General features: G+C 34.2%; 2 protein-coding genes, 1 long non-coding RNA gene and 1 pseudogene across 4 annotated transcripts; 1 reads left to right on the top strand and 3 right to left on the bottom strand.

Annotated features, from left to right (window-relative positions):
* Positions 1-1780: 1780 nt before the first annotated feature.
* LOC125186669 (aconitate hydratase, cytoplasmic) lies at positions 1781-8618 on the bottom strand. Its single transcript, XM_048083085.2, has 20 exons — positions 8161-8618; positions 7445-7549; positions 7053-7213; positions 6872-6964; positions 6146-6331; positions 5792-5953; positions 5356-5500; positions 5136-5278; positions 4974-5030; positions 4802-4881; positions 4645-4720; positions 4284-4469; positions 4133-4200; positions 3938-4056; positions 3684-3805; positions 3387-3485; positions 2836-3315; positions 2634-2732; positions 2302-2544; positions 1781-2214 (listed from the first exon to the last, which is right to left on the bottom strand). Exons 1-20 carry the CDS (start codon positions 8438-8440, stop codon positions 2146-2148), a joined length of 2973 nt encoding a protein of 990 aa, XP_047939042.1. The 5' UTR covers positions 8441-8618; the 3' UTR covers positions 1781-2145.
* Positions 8619-15208: 6590 nt separating this feature from the next.
* Positions 15209-17666, bottom strand: LOC125190596 (uncharacterized; annotated as a pseudogene). The gene is made up of 5 exons (XR_016130353.1): positions 17504-17666; positions 17079-17221; positions 16838-16967; positions 16267-16458; positions 15209-15680 (listed from the first exon to the last, which is right to left on the bottom strand). The product of XR_016130353.1 is annotated as an uncharacterized LOC125190596 (transcript).
* A 1797-nt stretch (positions 17667-19463) lies between these two features.
* Positions 19464-20449, bottom strand: LOC125191271 (uncharacterized). Its single transcript, XR_007171074.2, has 2 exons — positions 20154-20449; positions 19464-19771 (listed from the first exon to the last, which is right to left on the bottom strand). It is a non-coding gene; the product is annotated as an uncharacterized LOC125191271 (long non-coding RNA).
* A 4431-nt stretch (positions 20450-24880) lies between these two features.
* Positions 24881-27939, top strand: LOC125188693 (premnaspirodiene oxygenase-like). Its single transcript, XM_048085698.2, has 2 exons — positions 24881-25803; positions 26862-27939. The coding sequence occupies exons 1-2, from the start codon at positions 24889-24891 to the stop codon at positions 27465-27467; spliced, it is 1521 nt and encodes a 506-aa protein (XP_047941655.2). The 5' UTR covers positions 24881-24888; the 3' UTR covers positions 27468-27939.
* The last annotated feature ends 49 nt before the right edge of the window (positions 27940-27988 follow it).

Consider the following 27988-nt stretch of genomic DNA (forward strand, 5'->3'; position numbering starts at 1 on the left):
TGAAATCTGAAAATCCAAATTGAAGCATAATCCTTCATTACTTTAAAACTAATAGTTTTGGGATGTAGGACTTTTATTAATTTATATATACATATTAATTTATCATTAATTTATTGGTATATAGAAGTGTTTTCTTGATTTCAGAAATTATAATTTTAGATCAAGTTGTAATATGAAAACAAATATAGATAATGTTTAAATTACTTTATTAGTTTTCATTTTTTGTTTAATTAAATAAGTCCATGTATCTATCAAATTAGATATTTTCACGCCTCTAACAATTCATTGTATCTTATCTAACATGCATTTACAAATCTAATGCAGCTAATTAAATATAAATGGATGTATCAACTAATTCAAGAAAAATCAGACAACAACACATTCTTATATTAGCAAGTACTATTTAAAATTGTAATGTTGTACTAAGAGTTCTTAATTTATAATATTGACGGGATCAAAGGATTCTTTAAGAAGTTTACAATTTTATTATCTTGTTAAATTAATAAATTCCTAAATTTTTTATTTTAAAGAAGTTTAGTATGTTGTTTAATTAACTATAAATAAATGACTAAAGATGATTCTCGACACTAAATTTATAGAGAAAAAAGTTAATAAACATCTTTTACTTGAGGCCCATGTGTCTCCTGGATCGTGAAACATGTGATTGACCATCTAAAATATACTAATATAGTAATTAAATGGGAGATAAAGGTAAAGAAAAGTTGATTAATGATTTAATCTGGATTAATTATATGTGATATGTTAGAACCTTAATGCCTAGCATTAGTTTAAAGAAGATTTTAGATTAAGTGAAGCCATTCAGGCATAACATAATTTGCCATAGTTTCGATTAAAATTAAAATAACTAATTTATCAATAGTTTAATAAAATATTTAATTCCTCTAAAAAAACATAGTATTAGTAATCAGTATTCTCTATATTGGAGGAAATCATACTCTTTCGGCCTATTCAATTTGTAAGATTATATTTCGAGATTAAATATATATTGTGTTTGGTTTATGAGATTGAATCTCACAACTTTATCTTAGATAGAAAATTATATGATGATTAGTCATAATCACTCCTGCCAACCAAAATAACTTAATTCTAGATAGATTATCATATGATAGTTAGTCATGATAATTGTATGATACCTTTATTGAACAAGCGGAAATAACGGCTATAAACACATTTAAGCGATAATTAAGTCAATTAATTCATTACTATTATTCTTTATTAAAATTTAACAAATATTCGTTTATGCCATCCACCCACATTTAAGCATTAGATAAGATCATTAACTTTTTAATTTAATCTTACACTCTAATACACTCATAAAAACACGAATTAGCACTAATAAAATTTACGTCGTTAAAATCTTGTCACAGAAAAATGAGAACAACAAATTATAGCATGTTCATTGAAATAGAATCCATAGACCATTCGATCACGTAGTTCCAAATTTAGACATAAGTCTTAACGTACGACTCTCAACTTCTCCAAATCAAGAAATTATTGTAATAAAGTAAAAAATAGATTTAACAGTTTCGGAAAAAAAAAAAAAAAAAAAAAATATGCTCTCACTCCTTAGCTTACAAAAATTTCGTCCAAAAAGTAAAATAATCCACATCTCATCTCACTCCCACTGTAATTGAGTCTCCAATTGAGTCGTATTCTTTAAAGTCAGTCCGCTATGTAAAACATTTTTCATATGACAAAAATTAACACATCTCAAAACAATAAGGTTAGAGCCACAAAATGTACACTCAAAATAAGCAAATGAATAACAAAACAGCATATTATAACAAATGATCCAAACACCATTTCTGCATATGATAGGAAACTATATGCTTCATTTCAAGCAAATATCATTCTGTATAATTTAAAATTTATCTCATCACTTGCACTATTCATCGGGTGCCAACGATTTTATCTGGCGCGCACCTATAAGTAGATATCGAATAAAATTCTAATACTTCTCCGATGTCTATTTTAGGCCGAATTTATTACAAAAAAAGGAAATTACTCTTCGTGCATGGCACAGTTGCTTGACCTTCAAAGGAAGCAATGAAATACTGGAAATTTTTATTCTAACGTTGTACAGTTGAGGAAATGTGGATTCGTGGCTCTCATCAAAATGGCATCTTACTGCAATATCAGCTGCCGGATTACGTATGGAAGAATACCGCCATTGTTGAAGTACGCGAGCTCGACCTAAAACACGCGATGATTCAAGAATGGAATTAACACGAATTCAATCTATAGAACATCATAAAGTGTTGATTTTCGAGGGAAATTTACCTCGGTGTCAAAACGGACAGTGCATGTGAACTGCTTTCCATTGTCTGTACGGACGGTTATGTCTTGGCCAGGGCGGATGTCGGATATTTTGCTGGGAAGCTCAATGGTGTAGCGTTCCTGACCCGTCAAGCCAAGTGTCTCGGCATCCTCACCGGCCTTGAAGCATAGAGGAACAATTCCCATTCCTACAAGATTACTGCGATGGATCCTTTCGAAGGATTTGGCAATCACTGCTTTAACTCCCTGTTGAATGATTGAAATAGCCAGATTAACTTTGGATTTTCTTGTTTTGTGTTAGTGTAATGGGTTAAAGCAACGATTAGCGGACTTACCAGCAACATAGGGCCCTTTGCGGCCCAATCTCTGGAGCTTCCGCTACCATACTCTGCTCCGGCCAAGATAATGGTGTCCTGCCCTGCAGTCTTGTATTTCTGGAAGATTCGTTTAGGGTAGTTAATACGAGTACATTTTGGCAAGAAAAAGTATATGTTTGTGCTGTGGAATGAATTCAGGGGCAAGTCCGAGGAGATCTACCATTGCAGCATCAAATACGGAAAGTTTCTCTCCGGTTGGAATGTGGATTGTCTTTGGGCCAACTTCCCCTTTCAACAACTTGTTGACGAGGCGGATGTTTGCAAAAGTTCCTCTTGCCATGATTTCATCATTACCACGTCGACTGCCATAGGAATTGAAGTCCTTGCGTTCAACTCCACGTTCCATGAGATATTTGGCAGCGGGACTGTCCTTGTTGATGTTTCCAGCCGGTGAGATGTGATCTGTTGTAATACTGTCGCCAAAGTTCAGCAAGCAGTAGGCATCTTTTACTGAGTGTGGGCCAGGAGGATCCATGGTCATATTCTTGAAGTACGGTGGTTCGTGAATGTAAGTCGAGGTAGGATCCCATGAGTACAGCTTGTCATTCGGTACCATCAACTGATTCCACATGGGGTTACCCTTAGTGATGGCCTCGTATGTGCTCCTGAACATTTCGGGTAAAACGCTCGATTGAACCGCCTAAAAGACGTTTTCAAAGTCAGTGGGTTTGTCATTCTTAGATCATGTCGTTTAATAGATATTATGCATACCTCAGCTACTTCCTGAGTTGATGGCCAGATATCCCTAAAGTATACTTCTCTTCCGTTCTTGCCCACACCAATTGGCTCTTTCTCGAAATCAATATCAACCTGTCGAAGGAAGCAAACATTTGACATTCATTCAGCCTTCGAGGATCAACATATTTTCAGCAAAACTATGGCACTCGTTATAAATGGAACGCATATGCACAAGATAGGGTATTTCTCTTGTTCATGACACTAACAGTGTGTGTGCTTCACTTAAGCTTTGGTGATTGTAAAGAATTGTAATAAGAATCAATCACTAACCGTGCCAGCAAGGGCATATGCGACAACTAGAGGAGGTGAGGCAAGATAGTTTGCTCTTGTCAAGGGATGGACACGACCTTCGAAGTTACGATTACCAGAAAGTACTGCAGCTGCAACAATGTCTGAAGAACACAGCGAAAACTGAATTAATAGAGGACAAAATTCACAAGAATGCAACAAAGCATTGACAGACTAGAGTATAGCTTCAATGGTCATATTTCTTAAGATATATATAGACAAAGCAGCACAATTACCATTTTCTGAAATTGCAGCACCAACGGATTCATCCAAGTCACCAGAATTGCCAATGCATGTTGTACAACCATACCCGACAATATTGAAGCCTTGGTGATTCAAGTATTCCTGCAGCCCACTGCATCATTGAAAGAACACACTTTCAGTTGTCTGTGGCAAACTATTGCACGTAAAACTGAAGTCACAACTGATACCTCTTGTCTAGATACTTCTTAACAACTCCAGAGCCTGGAGCAAGGCTTGTTTTCACCCATGGTTTTACCTGATAAATTATCTGGATTAGCTGAGCATGAAAACAACATTTCAATTTGAAAACTCAGCTGCATTCATGATAAAACAGCAGACCTGCAGACCCAGATCGTACGCTTTTTTCGCTACGAGACCAGCCCCAAGCATAACACTGGGGTTTGATGTGTTTGTGCAACTTGTGATTGCAGCAATCACAACACTGCCGTGCCTAAGCTCTGCCGGCTGTCCCTGGAATGAAAACTGTGCCACTTTGTCCTGTGCTTCCTTGGGAACAGCAAATCCCTACATTGCAGTTAGACAATGATTTAGTATAATTCCAGGTAAGGAAGTTCATGACATGACGCTTTTCTTGAAATATTTCAAAATAAAAAAATAAGAGTACCACAAGTCCCTACTACATTCACATCCTGTAACACTAAACAAATAATATAGGGCCTTTTGACTGTTATATCCTCACCTTGAATCCAACCTTGCTATCAAGGCAAGAGTGCCAATCAGACTTCATTTCTTTCAATGTCACGCGATCATGAGGCCTATCAAATAAGTAAAAGAAGGTATCATAAACACATTCAACTAATAAAGAAAAAAGGAAGCGCAGAATTCTGGGTAAAAACCTTTTTGGTCCTGAAATACATGGTTCAACATCTGACAGGTCTAGTTGCAAGTTAGATGAGTACACTCGTTCTTGTTGAGGCTGGAATTTAGAGAGAATGAAGACAGAATATTCAGAGAAGCCTAATAATTTTCCTTAAAAAACACTATATCACAACAAGCATAAAGTCCTACCTCATTGTAATCAACGAACATATTGTTTGCGCGTAAATAAGCTTCAATCATTGCCACCTAAATATTGATAAATTGACGGTTTAATGATTAGTGAACATACAGAATACGATGGGATTAGATCATTTTCATTATAATTTAGCAAATGCAGTAAAATGTGCTTACAGTCTCATCAGTTCTGCCGGTTAATTTTAAGTATTGCAAGGTAACACGATCTACAGGGAAGAACCCCATAGTTGCACCATACTCTGGGGACATGTTTGCAATAGTTGCTCTGTCAGCTAGCGAAATCTCACCCACACCAGCACCTGAACAAAACAAGACATGCTTAATTAGGTGATCAAATAAAGACAGTGTGTGAAATGTCGAGATTGAGTATTATTACCATGAAATTCAACAAACTTTCCAACAACACCATGTTTCCTCAGCATTTGTGTCACTGTTAAAACCAAGTCAGTAGCAGTGACACCATCACGTAACTTCCCAGATAACTTGAATCCAACAACTCCAGGCAACACCATGCTCATTGGCTGTCAGGTAATAGCACAAGTTAGATGGTGCAAAAGCATCTTGATTTTGGAGCCATCGAAGGTAAACGAACATCAAAACACATCCAATGATCATTGAATCTACTTCCCCAGTAATTACAGAAAAATGCATGAAATAATAGGTATAAATATACAATTAAGTGGAAGTGAATCAAGAAAACCAAATATTTCTTTCCAGCAAATTGTTCGTACTTTATGATAACCAGAAAGATACTGAACTCAGACAGGAGAGTTGACTCAAAAATAAAAGATCATCCAGTGTAGAGTTCATACCTGTCCAAGCATAGCTGCCTCTGCTTCAATACCTCCAACTCCCCATCCGGCAACTCCAAGCCCATCGATCATGGTTGTATGAGAGTCGGTCCCAACAACACTGTCTGGGTAGAGTACTCCATCGGTATTGAAGACAACACGTCCGAGATATTCAAGATTGACCTAAAACCATTGTATTGGCTTGTAACTCATTATATAACATCAACATGGATTATAAGGCACAAAGTGAAGGAGAAACTATAATTTTTCAAATCAAATCTGAACAATGAAAATTTTACAAAATATTAACATATCATAACATGCGAATCAGAACAAAATCAAGCACAGAAATAAAACCACTGATTTGCGCTATACCTGGTGCACAATACCCGATCCTGGTGGAACAACAAGCATATTTTGGAAAGCATTAGAACCCCACTTAAGAAATGCAAATCTTTCCCTGTTTCTTTGGAACTCAAGCTCCATGTTGGCTTGAACGGCATTTTCAGACCTAGCAACATCGACTTGAACTGAATGATCAATGACTAGGTCTACTGGAACCTGCAGTACCATCAAACATTGAAATTTATAATCTAGAAACATTATGTGAAACCATGCTTCCCATCTTCTATAAGGATATCTTATTAGTATCATATCATTGCTTGGCATGCCCATAAGATGATAATCTATTCAAATTGATTCAACAAGTTGAATTGATAATCTATCATTGATTTCATCAAACTTGCATTTAGCTTTCTCTCTGATGGGAAAATAGCTTGAATAAAGCTAATGAGTAAAGCTCTGTAAGAAATTGAAGCACAAAAAACAAACTAGGTGGAGCAGAGAGTTCAAAACGTTCCAGCAATTCACTTTTATCCTAGATGGAAAAGTATTGCAATTTGCAACTTGATATGTCAAATTTACTAATTCCTCAATTCATACTTCATAGTTCAAGAAATAAGGGAAGAGAGTTCACACATTCCTGCAATTCACTTTTATCCTAGATATCCTAGATGGAAAAGTATTGCAACTTGATACATCAAATTTACTAATTCCTCAAGTTGATAAGTTCAAGAAATAAGCACAACATATGGAACATACCAATGGATTGATCTTGTCAGAATCACTGCCAAGCCTGTTCATAGCATCACGCATACAAGCAAGGTCGACGACAGCAGGTACACCAGTAAAATCCTGCCAATAGTGAGATATTTCCACATGAAATCAGCTGAGCTGTTATAACGAAGGTACACAGTAGTTGTAGTTCAACCAAGACCAGTACCTGCAGAAGTACACGAGCAGGCTTGAAAGGAATCTCTACTAGCTTTGGAGAAGTTTTTTCCCAGTCAATGATTTTCTCAACATCTTCCTTAGTTACTTGGAAGCCATCACAATTACGTATCGCTGACTCCAGAAGAATTCTGATAGAGTACGGTAGTTTATCTGTAATTACATAACAGGCACACAAAATCCTCATTATAAAGTTCTATAAGATGAGAATTTTGACAGCAGATAACGTTGAGAGCTACATTGGATAAAAAGTGTACTAGGTTATTCAAAAGTTCAATCGAGATCAGCTTATGCAGTGTAGATGGTCAGTTTTAAAAACTATCTAAAGAAAAAGAGCAAGCTTGTCCAAGGAAAATGGGAAATATCGATAGTAAGAGCGCTTACCTATCCTTGGATCATTTAGAGCAGGCAGGCTGTAAAACTTGCCAAATTCACCACCACCAGGCTTTGGCAGACTAGTGAAAATTCCCTTGAAAGCATTCTCAGCAGCTGAAACCACGTTACGAGGAGTAAGCTTACTTAATTAGTACAAGCATATTAACTATGTTTCGGAAAAAAAAAATACTTGATTAAAAAAATAAATCACTACATGTAACATTGTACCATTAAAACGAATAATTTACAGATAAGCCAGGGAATAAAAGGTCAATTTTTTTGTAATATACTGTGCTGAAAATGACAGAACATAACAAACCAGACAACAATATTTCTTCAAAAGTTCCTCATAACTCCATAAAACAAAGTAGAAACAGCAAAATCAAGAGTGAAGCCACATTCAATAAGCATTTCTGTGATAAAGACAGGATGTGAGTCAACTTCAGTGAAGTCAAGCCAAAGCAAAATTCAAGCTCACTCATTTCCAATCCAAAATCTCATTATTGCTGAAATCAAACATTTGCACAGTTAGGAAGAAATTACATTCAAAATTAAGTAAATCTAATTCACCTTACGCCTAAACAAAAAAAAAAAGCAAAATCCAGCTGATCAAACATACGATTTAACAATCAAAATTGACGATCAATCAAACACTCACACCTCCAATTTCCAAAATCAAAAATCTCAACAAAAACAAAAAACGGCAATAGCAGTATAGCCCTCACCCATCGTAGCGATCTTCCGATGCAACAGACTCTCCGAAGCCGAGGAAGCGATCCTGATCTGGCTAGTAGGCGAGTTCCACCCAGCGCCGTGGCTCCACCGCGACAAAAAGCTCAGAGATCGGAGACTCTGCTGCCCTACGGAGTGAGAACCAGCACCACCACCAGCAGCACAGGGATTCGAAGGCGCAGGAGGCTTCCTAGAGAGAGAGGAGAGAGTCCTGCGGGTAGAGGAGTGAGAAGCCCTCTTTAGGAGGGCGGAGGTGCCACTGGTTATATACATGACGCCGAAATTGCAATTGGAGAGAGCGCGTGGCTGTCACATCCAAACAGAATCGAAAATCGGCGCAGAGATAAGGAGATGTATGGGGATGAGAGAGGCGAATCGAAGTGCGTGCCTGCGGATGAATATGATGATTAATTATATGTGAAAATGATTAAGAGGAATTTGGGGAAGAAGATGATGACTTTGATTTTTTCTTCGCTTTTTATATCCCTTTTTGTGGCCAAATTGGACACGGCCCATTCGGCAAAGGGCACCACCATTTTCTGTGGTCACTTGTCTATTTTTTTCATAATTTTCAATTATACAATATTGGGCTAACTGAAGTCATGAACTTTTAAGATAGTTTGGTTTTTCTCGTAAATTTTAAATGTTGCATGAAAAGTCATTAACTTTATCAGATTGTGTAAATTTCCCTTCCGATCTGACAGATTTCCGGCACAAATTTATCCTACGTGGCACGCCGGATGCGAGACTTGGCAAATACTCCGTCCGTCCGCGAATATGAGTCCCATTTGTTTCCAGCATGGGTTTTAAGAAATGTTAAGAAAAGTGGATGGAAAAAAGTTAGTGGAATAGGGGTCACACCTGTATATATTAGTTTTAAATGATATGTGAATGGAATAATTTAGTGGAATGTGGGGCCTCTTTACCATTTATGGTAACTATAAACCGGGACTCCTATTTGCGGACGGACGAAAATGGAAAAACGAGACTCCTATTCGCGGACAGAGGGAGTAATATATTTAGAGTTCAATTCAAATTGTGAAATTAATGCTACTTTTATGCCAAATTCAACTTTTGGAATTCGATTTGTATGTATGTCGATTTGAATGCTGAATTCGATTTGTATGTTTTTATTTATGCTACTTGTATGTCTGTGGTAAGTTTATTTTTAGATATAAATGTGAAGTAGGATGCATTTCAAGGTAAATTATAAATATAAATTTGTAGTATTTTGTATTTTTCACTAGGGCATTACGAAAGTCATCATAAATGTGAAGTAAGCATATTAATTAGACTTAAAATTCTAATTGAAATCTTTTTGATTTGTGTGTATTTTTTTCCTTAAATGGGGAACTTTCATATCCTTGTATTTCTATTTTTTGTGCAGAACAATTGGAAAAATGTGACCACATATTGAAAGTGATATCTCATTATCATGTCTTAAATTTACATTTGTACTCGACAATATGAAATAGGTAACTTAGCTACAAGAATTAAATTTAGTTAAAAGGGTGCTTTTTATTTAAAAAGTAGTAGTACTACTACTATTATTTTTGTAGATGTCGACAATTTGAAATAGGTAATCTAACTGTAAGAATTAATTCAGTTAAAAAGGTGTTTCTAATTTAGAAACTATTATTCTAATGTTTATAATTCATGACCAGCTTAGGCAATTAGATAATTATAAAATGCAAGTGAGGAAACTGACAAGGTTTTTATTTATGATATAAAAATCCATCCCCAATTAATATGCAATTAACCCATAATTATAATTTTACTACTCCATAAGATAAATGTACATATTTTGCTCCTGCTAAATTTTCAAAGATATAGAAATTGAAAAGAGATAAAATTCCAATTTTTTAAGAATCTTTACATCAATGGATTCCAAAATCTTGCCTTGTTATGTGGTCAAATATAAATGCCATTCTTGTGGTAACTTATTTGATGAATTAGCCATTGAAGACTAGTTTTTGCACGTTTCATGAACGTTTAGAAAACAAACGATTTCACTCATCCCCTCCAAAAAACAGTTGTTCTCTTTCCTCTTCCCACTCTCTTTGATACGTATTAATCTCTAATTAAATAGGTATAATTGGTGCTTTCATCTTGATCTCATGTATAACCTCGATTTTTCGATGTTAATGTCATATGATGGACTTTAGATAGTCAAAAAATATTTTGATTGTTCAGAATGTTCATAGGGAGATTGTTTGACCAACCGACGTTTGAATGATTCACGACTATGACAACTCCAAATAAGAGACTGGAAAATTATGTAGACAACTTCAAAACTTGTTAATACCGAAGAATTGAAGGGTACACGTGAGTTTAAAATGAAAGCACCACTTGATACATACTAATTCCTAATTAATACATATCAAAGAATATATTTGAAGAGAGTGAAGGAAGAGGAAAGAGAAAGACAAGTGGAAGAGAGAAATCTATTTTTCTCATTGTAGAAAGAGAGTAATAAAAATATTTTATTTGTTATTCTTAATTATAATAAAAAAATTTCACACATATTATACGGAGTATATGAAGCTACAAAAAGATAGTACTATAAAATAAATCAAACCTGAATCTAGGGAAAACACATGACTAAATCTATTCTATAGTAATAAAAATAAACTAGTACTGCTCTCGTCCTCCGTCGCAATGTAGATATCACACTATCACACTTGATTTATAGCACGAGATTTAGGAAATTTTGTTTTGTGTGTTAAGTATAAAAAAATATAATTAATATAATACATTAAAGTGAGAAATAAAAAAAAATGAAATATGATATCTTTTATTGAAAAAAACTAAAAAAGAAAAGTTTTACATCTAAAAGTGATATCGGAGTATACAATAGACATTCGTATCAATAAGATCAAACAAAAATATACAGAATCCTTATAACGGGACATGATGTAAATACAAGTTTACCGATGTGCTTTGGGTGACATTTTTTGTTTTAGAAGAAGTTCACAAATTTAAGCTTTGGGTGACATTTTTTAGTATTAGAAGTTCACAAAATTGAGAATAACTAATTACGTTTTAATATCTAATTAATGCCTATCAATTGGTGCTTCCATTCTTGATATTTTGTTCATTTCGAACTCATGGACATTAATAGGGCCTTCGATCTAGCAAATCTCGCCCAAGATCGCGGCACAATAATCTCCAATATACTCATATTTTTCTTATTTGATTTGATTTAGCATATCTTTTTATTAATTGTAGTTAGCTATTTTTATGCAATCTTTATTTATATTCAGTTTAGTATTGTATAAATTAAAAGTCTATGCAATCTTTTAATCATTGAGAAATGATGTACTAAACTTATTCTCATTCCCGTTCTGGTGGAAATCGCTTTCGGGAACTCCAACTAGGGTTTATTCTCTTATATTTGTCGTTCAATATGTGGTGCTGAAGCTCGATAGGTCAAGACCCTATCAACTGGTGCTTTCATTGAGTTACTCTTCCTCCGTCACAATCGGTTGAAGAGTAACTCAATGAAAACACAAGTTGGTAGGGTCGTGAACCCCCGTGAACCCCCATCGAGCTAGAGCACCACGGATCGATCGCAAATAGAAGAGAATAAACCGTAGTTAGAGTTCTATGGGGCGATTTCCGCCAGAACCGTAAATGAGCTCAACGATTAAAAGATTATATAAACGTTCAATTTATTAAAATGCTAATTAAACTCAATAAAGATAAAATTGCATAAAGATAGCTAACTGCAATAAAAGGCATGCTAAATCAAATAAAATCAGAAAAGATATATTGGAGATTATTGAGCCGCGATCTTTGGCGAGATTTGCTAGATTGAAGGCCCTATCAGACATTCCTCATTCCTCTCAATTTTCTGGTGTTAATGTTGTGGGATGGACTATAGATGTGCGAGAATATTTTGATTAATTCGTGCTATCTCGACTATTCTTCTCGGGCATACCCTTTGTAGTAGTATATCATTGATGATGATAGCAATGGGATGAAGTTTTTAATGACTCGGATGTTGGATGGTTAAACAATCTTCCCACGAAGAATAGCTGATCAAAATCTGATAATTTAAAATAATCAAAATATTATTGTATATCTATAGTCCGTCCTACGACACCAAAGACATCAAGGGTATGAAAATAATCTGAGTTCGAAATGAAAGCGAGTTCAAGAATGAAAACAACAATTGATAGGCATTAATTAGGAGTCAACACGTATGAGAGAAATTATTTCTCTTCCAAGAGAGAAAAATTATGAGAAGATAAAAGAAAAGAATGATAAATATGTTACATTTTTCATTCCTAATAATAATAAATGACTTCACACATATTTATAATGCTATATGACAGTTAAAAAAAGATTTCGGAAACAAACTAATCTAATCTAAAAACTAATCAAATCAAATTCTACTACTACTAATATTCTAGATTCATGAAGAAATTAAATTTGGTAGAACAAATATATGTATCAGAATGCACATGGGAAAAATATATACTCCACAAAAGTGTCATTTATGTAGTTAAATGGTTTACGTTGGGTTAGATTATATGCCTATCTAAAATTAGTTTAACAAGAGTTCGTTTCTATCTATCTATCTATAATCAACTTATCACAAGTTCGTTCATATGTAGAATTTTTGAAAGAGTTTTGTGAACTCATGCTATTAATGAACACTTAATCATTTAGCAATATGAAAAAATACAGGAGAGCAAATTTAAGAAGTAAAAGGAGATTGAGGCAAGAATCAAGTGTACCGCCCGACTTCTCTCCGCCATCTGTTGTTGAAGAAGATTTTGAATTTCTCTTTTATTGGACCGACGCGTTCGAGGCTTCCAAGCTCATCGGGGAGGTGGAAACGAGGCATTAGAGGTTGCCGGAAAGTCGACGTACGGCTATATTAACTTAATTTGGTTTTTGGTTTTGCAAGAGATTTTTTGGTTTTGTATTTCTCTAGGGTTTGAATGATTCAATTTTCTTATACTATTATGTCAACTATTTATAGGACTATAAATATAATAATTATGGGATGTAAATCAAATATAATTTTGAATAATATCTTGTTTAAGATCTTTTCCTTATCTTCATTGATTTTCAGCTCCTCGATTCTTATAGATATTTTCTTCGATTTGATTCTACTATATTCTTGATTTTGATCAAGATCTTGTTTTCGACAATAGTATATGTTATTGATTAAAAAGGTACTTATGTAGTTATGGGTAATTAATAACGTGACACGTGAGTTTATCTTGACAAAAAGATGTGTAGTCGTATCAATGACAAATTTTAGGGGCGGGCATTACCCTAGTTATTGATTTTATTTTCCTTCTTATAATTGATGTCGGATATATTTGGGATACAATAATTAAGATAGCTTCGCCAAAGAATAAAATCTACCTTGTGTTAATTTAACCACAAAAATCGATTAACACTAGTGTATAAATCTGTATATTCAAGTCATGCTAAACAACCATATATTATGACTATTTCTTTAATTTACTTTTCAAATTTATAATTATTAAAATTTAACAATTAGCATTAAATAGAAATTTTAATTTACTTAAACACTATGTTGGCGGCCATAATATAGCTGCATAATTTTATTGTATGCAATATCCCAACACAACGTACGTACTAGTATTGCAACATATACATAATTGGTTTAATTATTGTAGATAAATATTTTCTCTTATACTGGTATATCTCAATGAGAGATATATAAATATATATTTTTTGTTAGCATTATTGACCTATTTCCTGAAATAAAAATACAAAATATTATTATTTTAAAAAATAAATTGCTTTTATATGTTGTTAAATTTGTTATAATTAAGACACAATCATATTTTCATTAGATAAAGTTACATACTAAATCTTTATTTAATCATAATTATAAAAATTAAGATGCCATAAAACAATTGGAGACGTAGAGTTCAAAAAAACAAAACACAATAGAATTTGAATTATTCTATTCCAATGTGATAATAATTGATTGTCTTAATTAGCATTTTATTAGAAAACTGTCATTCAAATCAACTTGCAACTTGCAATTGATTGCAAATTGAAAATGCAAATGATTATTCGTTTAGAGTCTCTAGACTTTAGATAAAGCCAATAAATTAACAGGTAATACAGTAGTATTTAATTATCCAAACATACAACCTCATAATTGACTTGGAAAATATTATATTATGCCTCTGACATAGTGACATTATAGTTTAAACTTTAAACAAAGAAACATCGCAACTTTAATTTTTTAATTAAATGGCCACGATCGTTTATTTTCTAGTTATTTTAAATTGTAGATGTCGTTCGTTACTAAATTGACTCTCTTTCAGTTGACACGTAAACCTTTTGAATATGCGAAACGTCAAGAATATTCATGTAGTAGGTTTACAATGATTGATTAGTAATTCAATTCATATTAATTGGCTTTCTTCGGATATAAATATGTTTAATGATTCACATACTATAGTAGTTTTTTTTAATAGTTGGCACCATAATACGTTCTAGACAAAGTCGATTATAAAATTGCTGGAAATTAAAATTTTAATTTCATAATGTTGTTATTGTATATTTGTTTTAGGATATGTAATTTCCCCCCTTTAATGTTCTTTTTATGCTATGAGTCTATTTTAATTTTCTTTATTTCCATTTGAATGCCAATTTTTTTACAAATGATGCCAATCTATTCTCCAATATATATAATGTACCGCTATTCCAAGAATTTAATTAAAATTAAAATCACATGTAACTCTGATTTTATGTAATTGAATTTGAAATTATAAAATCATAATTTTAAGTTATATTAGGAGTAGTATATAAGTAAAAAGAAAAAAATGAAAAAAGGCTGAGAAAATAAATTTGTGCATGTTTTACGTGCGTGCATTTTTTTTGGCATCAAATAGTAGTAGTAGTAGTAGTAAATTTGGAATGGGAGACCTCATTTAATAAAAAAAGCACATTAATTTTTTCAATCCCTAAATATTTATTTCACAATTTGATGAACCAAAGTGGCCAATCTTCAAAGCTTGACATCATTTTAAACCCAACCAATTGAATTTAAATTCAATTATACTCATTTACAGCCATATCCACAAATATTTTGGTTCAACCAATGTGGAAAGGCCCACACTAACACACTTTCAAGGGCCAACATAAATTCTTAACAAAATATTTCAATCAAAACCAGCTTTTATTCATGAAGCATAACAAAGTAAAATGGAGAATATCACACTCTACACAAGCACAATACACTCAACATTTTACCAGTTCTTGCTCACAACATTAGGATCGTTATTTAGAAAATCCGCGGCGATCAATTCGACAAGAAACGGCCCATCCATGAGGTGAAACGAGACCAAGCCTGCTCGACCGCTGCCTCATCCTTGTCGTGCAACCCCATCTTCTTCCTTCTCTTGGCCCCTTCAGGCGAACAGTTCATGAAAGCATGCCCGATCCCAGGATAAAAGTAAACCTCATTGGGGATTCCTGATGCCTTCAGCTTCTCCTCCAAATCTTTACCAGTCTGGAGAAAAATGTCCCACATTCAAGAAACGTTCGATATTCAAATAAACGTGTGCACAAATAACGTGTTTTTCACAATGATTGGCCGATAAGGCGATAACTCTACACCATGTTCTTGTCATAAGAAAAGACCAAAATGACCCTTGATGTAATAAAGGGTTTTTCAGACCGAAAAAATGTTGTGAAAAAGTGAAAAAGTCTTTCTAGCGATAATAAGTTACAATTTGTCTACAGGCTAATGGTGCGAATAAAACTTCATCGGGGAACGCACATGCGAGAAATCATTAATGTCCAGGGACTAAATTTGCAGTTCGCTCTTTCGATATAAATCACTTTAGATCCTACACTATACCCGCTTTATAAAAAATGTCGCGAACTTTGAGAAGTACTAATGTAAATCCCGAACTATAAGTTTCGTATATAAAGTGTCTAGTACCACGAGTAGCGAGCCACATCAAGATTCCGGATCTGGAATGGATGCTATACATTTTTTATACAATTTTTGATAGATAGTTCGGGATTCAAATAATTATTAATATGGGGTTTAAATTTCGAGTGCACGATAAAAACATTTGAAGAAATGATACCTTTATATCCGAGAACCCGATCAAACCATCAAGTTCACCAAAGTGAGCCTGCACCGGAGCTTTAGCCTTGGCAGGATCTGCGAGTTGAGGTGAAGGCACTCCGTAGAAAGCTACCACGGCATCGACTCCAGGAACCAAAACAGAACTTGCAATAGCAAGAGCACCACCCATACAGAATCCAGTTACACCAATCTAATTCGAGAAATCTCATCAGCATAGTATATCAGTCAGAAAAAAAGCCATCTCCTTCTTTAAATCGCGAGGAAATTCTCGTTAACTAGATTGAGCTTGTGTTAACTGCAAGCTATATCGCTTTAAGAGTCCCGCGATGAAGTTTATGACACGACATTACTGTCAAATATCGAAGTTTTTACAACTTATATCCTAAAACCAATATGTAAGCATATGCAACTGAGCTAATACCAGCATTCAAATTAGGAGCTACCGTTGTACATTGCACACTCCTTTCAACTCGATAACCACAACACGAATACTGGTGATCGACATAAGCAACGAGTTCAACGCTAAAAATGAGTAGACATTGAAACAAATAGGAAATTCAGCAATGTACCTTCTTGGAGCCATTTTCCTTGAGCCAATTGACTGAGGCCTCGATATCCTTCACAGCGCCTTGCCAGTCGAGGCCCTGCATCAAATGCTGAGCTTCCGCGACCTCCAAACCGACCTTCCCTCAGTACAAACTACATTGCACGAAAAAAAAGACTTCAACACTCAACACCACAAATAGCATAAGGCACTAGCAAAACCGAGAAATTTCAAGCTCGATTAACACGGGAATCGACTGCGCTTACTCGGGAATCAATGCCTTGTAGCCTGACCCCAACTGAGAGATTTTTTGGGAGTGATTCTTGACCTCAAAATCAACCCCCCACCATTCTTGAAGCACAACAACCCCAGGAGCATTGTCTTTCCCAATCACGTAGGCATCAAATGTCTATGAAATTGGACATGATTAGACCCCTAAAATCAACAAAATCATAAAATGGAAACAGGGAATTCGAGGAAATTGCAATCAATTTAGGCAAATGCTATCAATTTCACACACAAACTTCGCAATCCAGCTCAAAATTACGAAATAAATTGCACCCTAGTATGAAGAATTCATCAAAATCCGAACTTTCTCGAATCAAATTGAGAAGAATCACGATTGAGACAAAACCCAGAAAAGTTGGAATGAACAAGCTCAGAAGTAGACGAAAATGAGAAGCGGGATTACCCCGTTTTCCCTCTGAATCTGGACTTTCTTGAATGGTGAAGAGGCCATTGCAATTTGCACGTAGCTGAGAGAGAGGACTGGAGAGAATTGCGAGGTAGAAGGTGGAGAAGGAGTGGACTTTATAGTTAAAAGAGGAATCTTTACCTCAAATTCAACCTCTATAACTACTAGTTTGGGCTTTTCTTGGAAATAAACAGATTCTTTTAATAACTGCCGCCAAATTAAAGTAGATGTAATCCTACTAGATTTAAGTAGATCTATTTTTATAATATGAGGGAAAAAAAATTTGGAAAAAAGAAATTTTAGAACAATTGAAGTGTTTGTTAATTGCATTTCTCTTATTAAATTGATAGTAATTGTCTAATTTTATTTTGTTTTATTTTGAATATAGTCTTTTGAGAAAATGGTTGGATTAAGTGACAACTTCAATTAAGTGATTAAACTGTGATACTCCCTCCCGTCCCCCGATTAAGAGTTACACTTTGACCGGGCACAAGTTTTAAGAAATGTAAAGAAAAGTTGGTTGAAAAAGTTAGTGGAACGTGAGACCCATTTTTTTATATTGGTTTTATAATAAAATGTGAATGAATTGAGTTAGTGGATTGTGGGACCTACTTACTATTTATGGTAAAAATGAAGTGTGACTCTTAATTGGGGACGAACCGAAATGGAAAAGTGTGACTCTTAATCGGGGACGGAGGGAGTATATTTCATTGAATAATTATCGCTAAACTTGTACAGTACAATTATTATCGCTAGGGCGGAGCCAGGAATTTGTAGGACAGGAGCAAGTTTATCTATAAAGAAAATTTAAAAAATTGAGAAAGGGCATTTTCTAATATATTAAAAGAAATAAATTAGTAGTATATGATAGGCAATATTTATATAAAGGAGAAAATCCTCCGAATAAGGTATGAATAGATCCGCCGCTACCTACTATAATTACGCTATAATTACGCTACTACTATAATTATGCTAAACCCTATCATCACGAAAGAGATGTAGGATTAGAATCTATGGAGCCAACAATGGTTTAATATTCACTTCAAACATTTTATTTTTAGCACAAGATTTTATACATTGTTATTTTATAAGTTGATGAATAGAATTTAAAATATGAGAGAGAGAAAAAAATGAGATGATGTTGTTTCAATTTCAAAAAATATTTCATTTAACAAAACTTTTTATTTTTAACGAGACTTAAATAATAAAAATCTATGCCGACTAAGATAGAGACCAAAGAGAATTGAAGATTGCATTATTGTTATTTGGCTTATGTCTAAGACGTTGGTAAAGAAGAGCAGCTAAATTGATATTTGAACTGCAAAATTTATGATATTTCTTTTTCAAAATCTAGTATTTCCCATGAATTTAAAAATGAAAGAAATACCATGAACTTTGAAAGATGTGTCGATTTTCCACAAAGTTAGTTTTTGGCCAATTTTAAATCACCATACATCAATATTTTTTCAGTCAATTTTAATCCACCATACAAATTGTTTACCTTCCAGGGGTTACACATAAGACGTTCGACGAGTTACATCAATTAAAATTGACCGAAAAATCAATTTCATGGGAATTAAATCGACACACCATTCATTCCAAAGTTTATGATATTTTCCACCACTTCTAAAGTTGTTGAAATACTAAATTTTGGAAAAAGTTCACGATTTTTGCAGCTATTTATCCCTAAAAAAAAATAAGTTGTTGACGTGGAGTTTGTACGTGCCAGCGGCAGTTGGAATCACAATTGATCAATCCGATGTTCAGACACATTTAAAAAAAGATCCATACATTTTTTAAATAGTTGTAATTCACATGTGAAGTGCATTCTATTAAGAACGAAATAAAAATATATCCATGGTCCCATATTGACATATTTTTCCAGTATTTTTTTGTTTATAAACGAAAAAAATAATCAACAATCCTAAAACAGATGCATAAATTTTCACCATCCATGTTTCCAAAATAAGTAAGTTTATTAATGGCTAACCCATAATTTGAGGATCCACAACATGAAACAAAATGAGAAATATTCTAAAATTATTTAGATATATTGTAAAAGTAGTGAAGTTTTGAAGGGGAACTCAAGAACAGATCAACATAAAATCTCTCAGTTCTCCAAATGTAGAGATTTATCCAAACTGCTTGGCTCTTCATAAACACCATTAATTATTGGCATCTTTATTTTTAACCTTAATCTTCCTTCCATCAAATAAAGGCAGCAGCTGATATTCCTTTCCTCCCATGATTAATTTTGGAATGTTACTGCAAAATATGAGGCAAAGAAAATAGAGACATTACTAAATAAATTGGTAATTTTGACTATAATGTTCATATTTATTCTAAAAAGAAATAATTCAAAGGTCATTAAATATCACCTTTTTGGTGTAATTCATTAAATTTCCAACCATGCAACAATTTTTTCAGCATTCTCACTTTTCATTGTGTGATTGAATTGGAGAAGTTTCATAAAAATGTATATAAACCAAAACCCAAAAATAAAAATTAGGCCTTTAAAATCATACTGTATTTTTAAGATCATGGATCTATAAAAACAAGAATTGAAAACAGGCCTTTGAAAAAACAAAGAAGTTATATTTCCCAATAAATCAAACAACATATTGCAAACTTAATTATAAATGAGTACCTTTTTAGATCTTCTTCTCTTCAACTAAGGGAAAATGGGTGCCATATTTGGAATATCAGCTAATTTTTTGAAGCTTTGGAGCATAGGAGTATTAAGCTAGAAATAGTGAATAGTGCTGTGGAAGGTGCATTGAACCTGGTCAGTTTTTCCCACATGTGCTGGTACTTGTATGTGTTTTTAGTACACAATGATGATTTTGGGTGTTTAAATTAGGTTTTCATACCCCACAAACACAAAGATTGTCACTTTCTTCCTTTGGATGCTTTCTTTATTGGAGAATGATGAAAAGTGTGGAGCATCTGTGCTGTATTTTTGGGTGCCATGAGTTGTGACAAATGCTTTTTTTTGAAGAGTGGGAAAGGGTTAGGTGAAATTGTACCATCATAAAAGATGACGGGTCTAATCGATTATCGAATCCAATACTTTCTTCGTCTCTCATCGTGTGTCACATGTTGACTCGACATGAATTTTAACAAATATAAACAATAATTGATGAAATAGTTAATTGAATAGTTTATAACAAAATATATGTCAAACGAGATAGTGGAATGTGTTATTCATTTATTAAAAATACATATATAAGATGAAATGATATAATAGGGGACGTTCAAAACAGGAAAATGAGACATATAGGTGGTGTTCGGATTTCTAGATAAAAGAGTACCAAGATACCTTAATCTAGGATTGAGTTGTGAGATTATTTTATTTGGAGGGGGTTAGCTATGACTAATTAATTCATGGTTATTCATCTAGGATTGAGTTGTGTGATTGAATCTCATGAACCAATTTAACACACTAATATTTAACACTGAGATACAATCTTGTAAACCGAACATCCCCATAATATTGTATCGATCAGCACTGTTTTTGTAAAACCATAAAAGATCCTGAAAGTGCGAATTATAATCTAACAAGTTATTAAATAAAATTTATTCAAATATCCTAATAGAGTGAAATTTATTTTTTGGAAAGATCAAAAAAATCAAAAAAAATATTTTTTGGAATTTTCAGATTATTTCGGTTTGGTGAAATTGTAATTTTTTTTAAAAAATTGGTATTTTCAAATATTTCAGTTCGATTTTAGATTTTTATTTTCTAAATCTTGAATTAGTTCTAATTTGGAAAAACTCGATCCAAAATATGGATAAGTACCCCTAATTTTCTAGGTCAAAAGGTTGAGACTCCCCTGTAACTCCTTAATCTACCGAGTAGTAAATTGTTTACTTTTTTATAAGAAAAAACCTTTTTCAATATGACAGTACTCAAAACTGAGATAAAATTAAGAATATATTATAGATATGTATAGAGCAGCTCAATGAGAATCCATATTTAAAATTAATGGCGTGAGAATCAATTTCAATCTTTTTAAAAGGTACAATTTCAATCTAATTTAATTTTCCTAAATTTTACTGTGAATGTAATGACTTTCAATGTTAAATGTATGTTTTTAGTATTTTTAAGTTATAAGATAAAAATGAGTTTTTACATTTACTCACTCTATTTGTTAAGTCATATATGGGCTCTCTATTTGATTGTATCAAAGCCCAAATCTCTTTGATTGAGATTTTCCTATTGGTCCAGGCAAGTTTAAGCCCAACATATAGCCACCAAAAGCCCATATATCTAAATGCGATAAAAGGCTCAATCATAATACACACTTTCATAAAATTATCAAAATATGATTATAAGGCTTAATCATTAATTCTGTGTCCCTCTATCCTCTTGGTTTTACAACCTAAGTGAATTTTTCTTAGTTCTTAAATTTCTTTCTTATTTCAAATATTTTGCAATTATTTATATTTGTATAGGTTCCTGTTAAAATGATAACACTCTTAAAGTGAGACAGTGACACCACTATCCAACAATATTATAAACGCTACACAGCAATAGTATAAGCGCTACACATCAATCCATAGATTGCTGTCCAGTGTATTAGATATTGATGGCCGAGAAAATTTATCCTTGAGCATTTTTTATGATTGCCACATGACAGCTGATTATTCGTTCACGTATACAAATGATTAACTAGGAATGATGGTATGATGTTATTTTAAGAGGTGTTGTCATTTTAAAAGCACCCTATTTATATATTCTTTTGAATTTGTTTATGAATAATAAAAAAATATGAATTTTAATAAATTTGAAAGCTAAATAATTCAAATATATAAGGGTAATCTTTATGGCAAATAAGTATTACCAATCACATAAAAAATTACATAACTAAACCATCACACTGACATCACACAAAACATATAATAGAACAAGCAACAACTGAAATAATTCAGTACTATAATCTATAGTGAACTTAACAAAGATATTACACACACAAATTCATCCATCATCTAGTATTCGATCATATCTTCAAATTTTCACAGCATTACAGGCACAACAGCCACAATCTTCACCAACCCCTTGGATCTGTTTGGATCACTCTAGCCATTAATTAGTTTGGGGATTTTGGGTCATGCACTATAGTTTTTGGGCATGCACTATACAAATTTCCCCCATCTAACTTTAGTAATTCAACCGGACTTTTAATGTTCAACTATAAGTACTGATTTAGATGAAATCCATACAAATCCATACATTTGGATACACCCAATACTAGCTTTGTTTTCCCATGACGGCCACTAGCTTAAAATTCACCTTTCTTCAAATATCAATTTATTCATTTTCTATGTAACTTCAAATAAATAAATAAATAATAATAAAAACTAACAAATCGAGCTTTGTTTTTGTGAATTTTGTAAAATTTTAAATATCAATAATATTTTTTAATATATTAGAATCAAACTAAATATATAAAATAAAATATATATTACTAGAACATTCATTAAACAAAGATGATGCTCATATAAGTTCATCACATAAAATATGTATCAAGATCCTTTTTGGTGTTGAAAGCTCTAATTAATGATCATAAACTCATGTCCTTCACTATTAGATTTTATTATAATTTTGCCCAACTCTACTTATCCACCATCTAATAAGGAGTATAATTTTAATGTGGATACATTGAAAAACGTGTTTTAATAAGATGAGAATTACATCTTTAATAATACTAATAACTTCCATTTTCAGGCAGTAATATTTCCAGATAAAATATATAATAGATAATGTCAATACAATGTTCTCTTTAACTCCGATTGGTATTTATATAAAATGAGTTGATAATTCGTAATGTTTCAATATCAGTGATTCATTCAATCTTGTCTCACATCAACTTGGTGATGATCTTTGCTTCTCTATATAAGTGGGGTTAACCCTCCCCTTTATAAGGACTTTTAAGAGCTGAGTGACCCATTTCTAAGGTGGTATCAGAATAGGGCCCAAGTCGATGATGGATTTTGTCTCATCTCTTACCTACCCATGTGATGGATGTCCGATGTCATTCCATCCCGCACGTGAAGGGGCGTATTAAAATTCTTAAATCTCGTAAGATAATACAAACCATTATATCCGTAAGATAATACAAACCATTAGATCCGTAAAGGCGTAAACTTTTAACAGGATATCCTCAACTCTAAAGTCTAATATCATTATAAGGGTATTTTTGGAACCAAATCTTACACATGATTTGGTGCATGAATATATCATAATTTCTCTCACGAGGCCAGTAATGGTTCTTCGTCGTGAATATATGAACTGGTTGTTTGTTGTTCAAGAATTCTTGTTTGGACAGGTTACCATCCATACATAGATTTTGGTCTAAGATTTTAATTCAGTTCATTATCATAATATCATCAACCCTATGTCACAATTTTTTGATATTTTCTCGGTCCATGATTAGGAGTCCCGCTTTGTCATTTCGGTCTGTCGGCGATTATGAGTCTCGATTTACTTTTACTATAAATAGGGTGATTCGACCTTCATCGATTAGAGGGGTTTGAACGGCAGCCATTAACACTAGGCGATCGGTCTTCTTTGTCGAGGAGATTTGAGTTTCTTATCTCAAACGTAGGAAAGAAGACTAATAAAAATAAATGACCTGTTATTTCTAGAACTGATTAATGATCAGGAATACTCCGCATATATTTATAATATGTAGGATATAATAATATCTTATCAAAATAAAGTAAATCAAGTCTAATAATATCTTAGTAAATACGAGAATGATACGATAAATCAACGACTAAATAATAGAGACATAAGTCGCATTTTCCTATTTTGGTCTGTCCGCGAATAGGATGCTCTACATTTCACTAACTCATTTCACTTACATATCATTTAAAATAAATATATACATGTGAGACTCATATTCCACTAACTTTCTTCCACCCACTTTTCTTCACATTTCTTAAAACTCGTGCCGGATAGAAATGAGACTCCTATTTGCGGACAGAGGGAGTACTTACCAATACACGACCTTGTAACTATAATATAATTTTAAATACAACATTGGCATATTAAAAAGAAGATTTTAAATACTTATCACTTACTCCCTCCGTCCGCCTTTAAATGTCCCATTTCACTTTTACTATATTTGGTAAATGGATCATACATTCCACTAACTCATTCCACTCACATTTATTATAAAACTAATGTATAAAAGTAGGACACACGTTTCACTTACTTTTCTACCCATTTTACTACATAAAGTCAAACAATTTTATTAAAACTCATGCAGGTCAAATATGGGACATTTAATCACGGACAGAGGGAGTATAAATCTTCTATATATACTGTAGCCAACGTCGTTGTTCTTCAACAACTATTCCATCCCTGAATACGAAAAATGGCTGGCCTAATTACAACCGCTGCAGCTCTGATTCTGTCTGCAATCTTCGTCTTCATGTTCAATTATCAGAAGAAATACAGAAATCGCAAATCAATTAAACTGCCACCTGGCCCGAGAAAACTTCCTATAATCGGAAATCTCCACCAAATCAGCAATCCTCTCTTCCGCTGTTTTAGAGATCTATCCAATCAGTACGGCCCCATAATGCACCTCAAGGTCTGCGAGTCCAAGGGCGTCGTCGTCTCGTCTCCCGATTTGGTGAAACAAATCCTTAAAGATCTCGACCACGTCTTCGCCGATCGGCGGCAGCACGCCTTCTCCGATATCTTGATGTACGGCCCGAGCGACATCGTCTTCGGCCCCACCGGCGGCTACTGGCGCCAGATGAGGAAGCTCTGCATCAACGAGCTTTTGAGCCTTAAAATGGTGCAGCTGTTCCAATCCATCCGAAGCGACGAGACGTCGCGGCTGATCGATTCGCTGCGGGAATCTTCTGGAAGGGTCGTGAATTTCACGGAGAAGATCTTCTTCCACTCGAGCTCCGTCACTTGCCGGGCCGCGTACGGCAGCGTCTGCGAGGATAGTGAGACGTTGATCAAGCTGACGGCGGATGCGAGTGCGTTGGCCTCGGGGTTTGAGATCGCGGATCTGTTTCCGTCGTGGCGGATTGTTGGCGCGCTGAGCTGGACGAAGAGGCGGTTCATGGCGATGCGGCGGGAGCTCGATGTGATTCTGGATGATGTAATCGAGCGGCATAAGAGAAATCGGGTGGAGAGTGAAGGCGGGGGAGGCCGGAGATTGGGGAATTCGGAGTTTGGGAGTGAGGATTTGGTTGATGTGTTTCTTAGGGTTCAGGAGGAAGGGCAACTGGAATTTCCCATCGATAACGACAACATCAAGGCTGTCTTGTTTGTAAGTCCCAACCTACTGTCGCATTAGAAATGAAACGATGATTTCATTATATTTTCATTTCCATTCCTTCGTATCAGAAAGGACTAATGGGAGGTTACTAACTCTCTAAAATTAAATGCTAACGTGATACGAACAGAATCGTATCACATAGCAGGCAAGAAATTGGGGCTAGGGTTTCTCGAGAAAATTAGGTTTTGTAGAGAAATAATTAAATATTACTCCCTCCGTCCAAAGGTATTAGACCAACTTTCCTTTTAGGGATGTCCCAACATATCAGACTCATTTCCTTTTTTAGCAAAAAGCATCTATCTTATTTTATTCTCCACCTACTTTTTTCTCTCTTCTCTCCCCTACTTTTTCCCTCTCTCATACTTTACTCTCTTCACTTTAACTATTTAAATATCAATCCTTAAATCATGTGCCCAAAAGAAGTGAGTCTAATACTCTGGGACGGAGGGAGTATAATGAAACAAAAATATTTATAGATATTTAAATTCTAAGACCCTATGCGGTTCGACTCATGTGGCGACGTGGTCAGGAAGTTTTGGCTGCAACTGTCGTCCTAGTCCCTTGATAAGGCCGTCTCATCTACACGACCTAGTGTCGTCCGGAGTCGGGTGGTTCAATGTTTAGTTGATGATGCCCATATCATACTGATTTTTTTTAACTATGTCCTTTTCTAATTATTGTAGCTAACTATTACTACTAACTCCATATGTCCCAAATAAATAGTCTCTGTTTGCCGTTTTGGTATATTCTCTACAAATTATTCCACTTCTATATTTATACTTTTTTCCCATATATTGGACCTCACTATTTACTAACAACACTTCAACTACATTATTATTTTTTTTTCTCATACTTTACTAGGTTCACATTAAAATTTGTGTTGTCTCCAAAGTCTTTTCTTTTATACTCCCTCGGTTTCACTCTAAATGACATATTTTTCTTTTTGAGATGTCTCACTCTAAATGACACATTTCTAAAATTGGAACTAAACATTACTGAAGCAAAATGGTTAATTAATTTAAAATTTTCCTCTTTTTATAAACATGTAGGATCTTTTCGTTGCCGGAACTGATACTTCAGCAGGAACTATTGACTGGACCATAACAGAACTGTTGAGGCACCCTCAAGTGATGGCAAAGGCACAAGCTGAAGTAAGACAAGCTCTAAAAGGAAATAGTATCGAACAAGACGACATAGTTCATAATCTGAAATATCTAAAACTAGTGATCAAAGAGACTTTGAGGCTGCATCCTGTGTTTCCGATAATATCTAGAGTTTCCAAAGAGGAGCAAATGATCAATGGATACACCATACCTGCTGGAGAATGGGTGATTGTAAATATTTGGGGAATGCATAGGGACCCGAGGTACTGGAAAGACCAAGAGATGTTTAAGCCCGAGAGATTCGAGGATCAATCTTTGGATTTTGTAGATGGTGATTGTCATTTTCTGCCGTTTGGAGCTGGCAAAAGAATGTGCCCTGGCATAACGTTTGGTTTGACTAACGTCGAGTTTACTTTAGCCCAATTGCTCTACAACTTCGATTGGGGACTTCCAGAAGGTGTCCGTGCCGAGGATTTAGACATGACTGAGAATGATGCGCTGACAGCACCAAGAAAACAAAATTTATCTGTGGTCGTCAGTCCATATAATTAGTTTAACGTGTTGAGCATATCTATAAGCTCATTTAAGAGTTTTCACCGTTGTTTCTAGTTAGAACCACATATTATAATTAAATAAATCTATAAATATGTAAGTCCCATAAGATTTATCTATGAATTAGATTATTATTGAAATATCTACCCCTCTAGAATACTGTTACGGGACCTCCCTCAGCAAGGTTGAAGGAACGCGAGGTACAGCTGGATGGAGAGATCGACGCCGACACTAGTGTGCCGGCGGAAGAGAAGCAGACGGAGCCGGCGCGGTGTGGAGGAAGCTATTATTTAATTTGAGTCTTTTAATTTATTGTAACTGATTAGAATATTTTATTTGGACTAAACTTTTCGTTGAGCGCTCGTTAAGCTCCTTTCCGGGCTTTCTTTGTTGATTCTTTCCCGGATCGTAGGTCGAATCAATCCTAGGGTCCTTAGTATAAATACGTGTGTATTTTATTTCCCCACTCAAGAAATAAAATATTTCCATGCAGCTTTTCTTTTCCTTGTGCACAAACGCAC

This window comes from Salvia hispanica, chromosome 5 (genome assembly GCF_029641045.1).
Source record: "Salvia hispanica isolate PSC_SH4W2 chromosome 5, Shi_PSC_v1, whole genome shotgun sequence".
Classification (NCBI taxonomy): Eukaryota; Viridiplantae; Streptophyta; class Magnoliopsida; order Lamiales; family Lamiaceae; genus Salvia; species Salvia hispanica.

What these genes read in the sequence shown, in the direction of transcription:
- LOC125186669 (XM_048083085.2), bottom strand. Translation starts at nt 8,440, where the DNA reads ATGTATATAACCAGTGGCACCTCCGCCCTCCTAAAGAGGGCTTCTCAC. An exon ending in TCGGAAGATCGCTACGATGG is followed by an intron (nt 7,550 to 8,160) that starts GTGAGGGCTATA and finishes ACGTGGTTTCAG; the next exon opens with CTGCTGAGAATGCTTTCAAG. An exon ending in AAAGTTTGTTGAATTTCATG is followed by an intron (nt 5,279 to 5,355) that starts GTAATAATACTC and finishes TGTTTTGTTCAG; the next exon opens with GTGCTGGTGTGGGTGAGATT.
- LOC125188693 (XM_048085698.2), top strand. Translation starts at nt 24,889, where the DNA reads ATGGCTGGCCTAATTACAACCGCTGCAGCTCTGATTCTGTCTGCAATC. An exon ending in ACATCAAGGCTGTCTTGTTT is followed by an intron (nt 25,804 to 26,861) that starts GTAAGTCCCAAC and finishes ATAAACATGTAG; the next exon opens with GATCTTTTCGTTGCCGGAAC.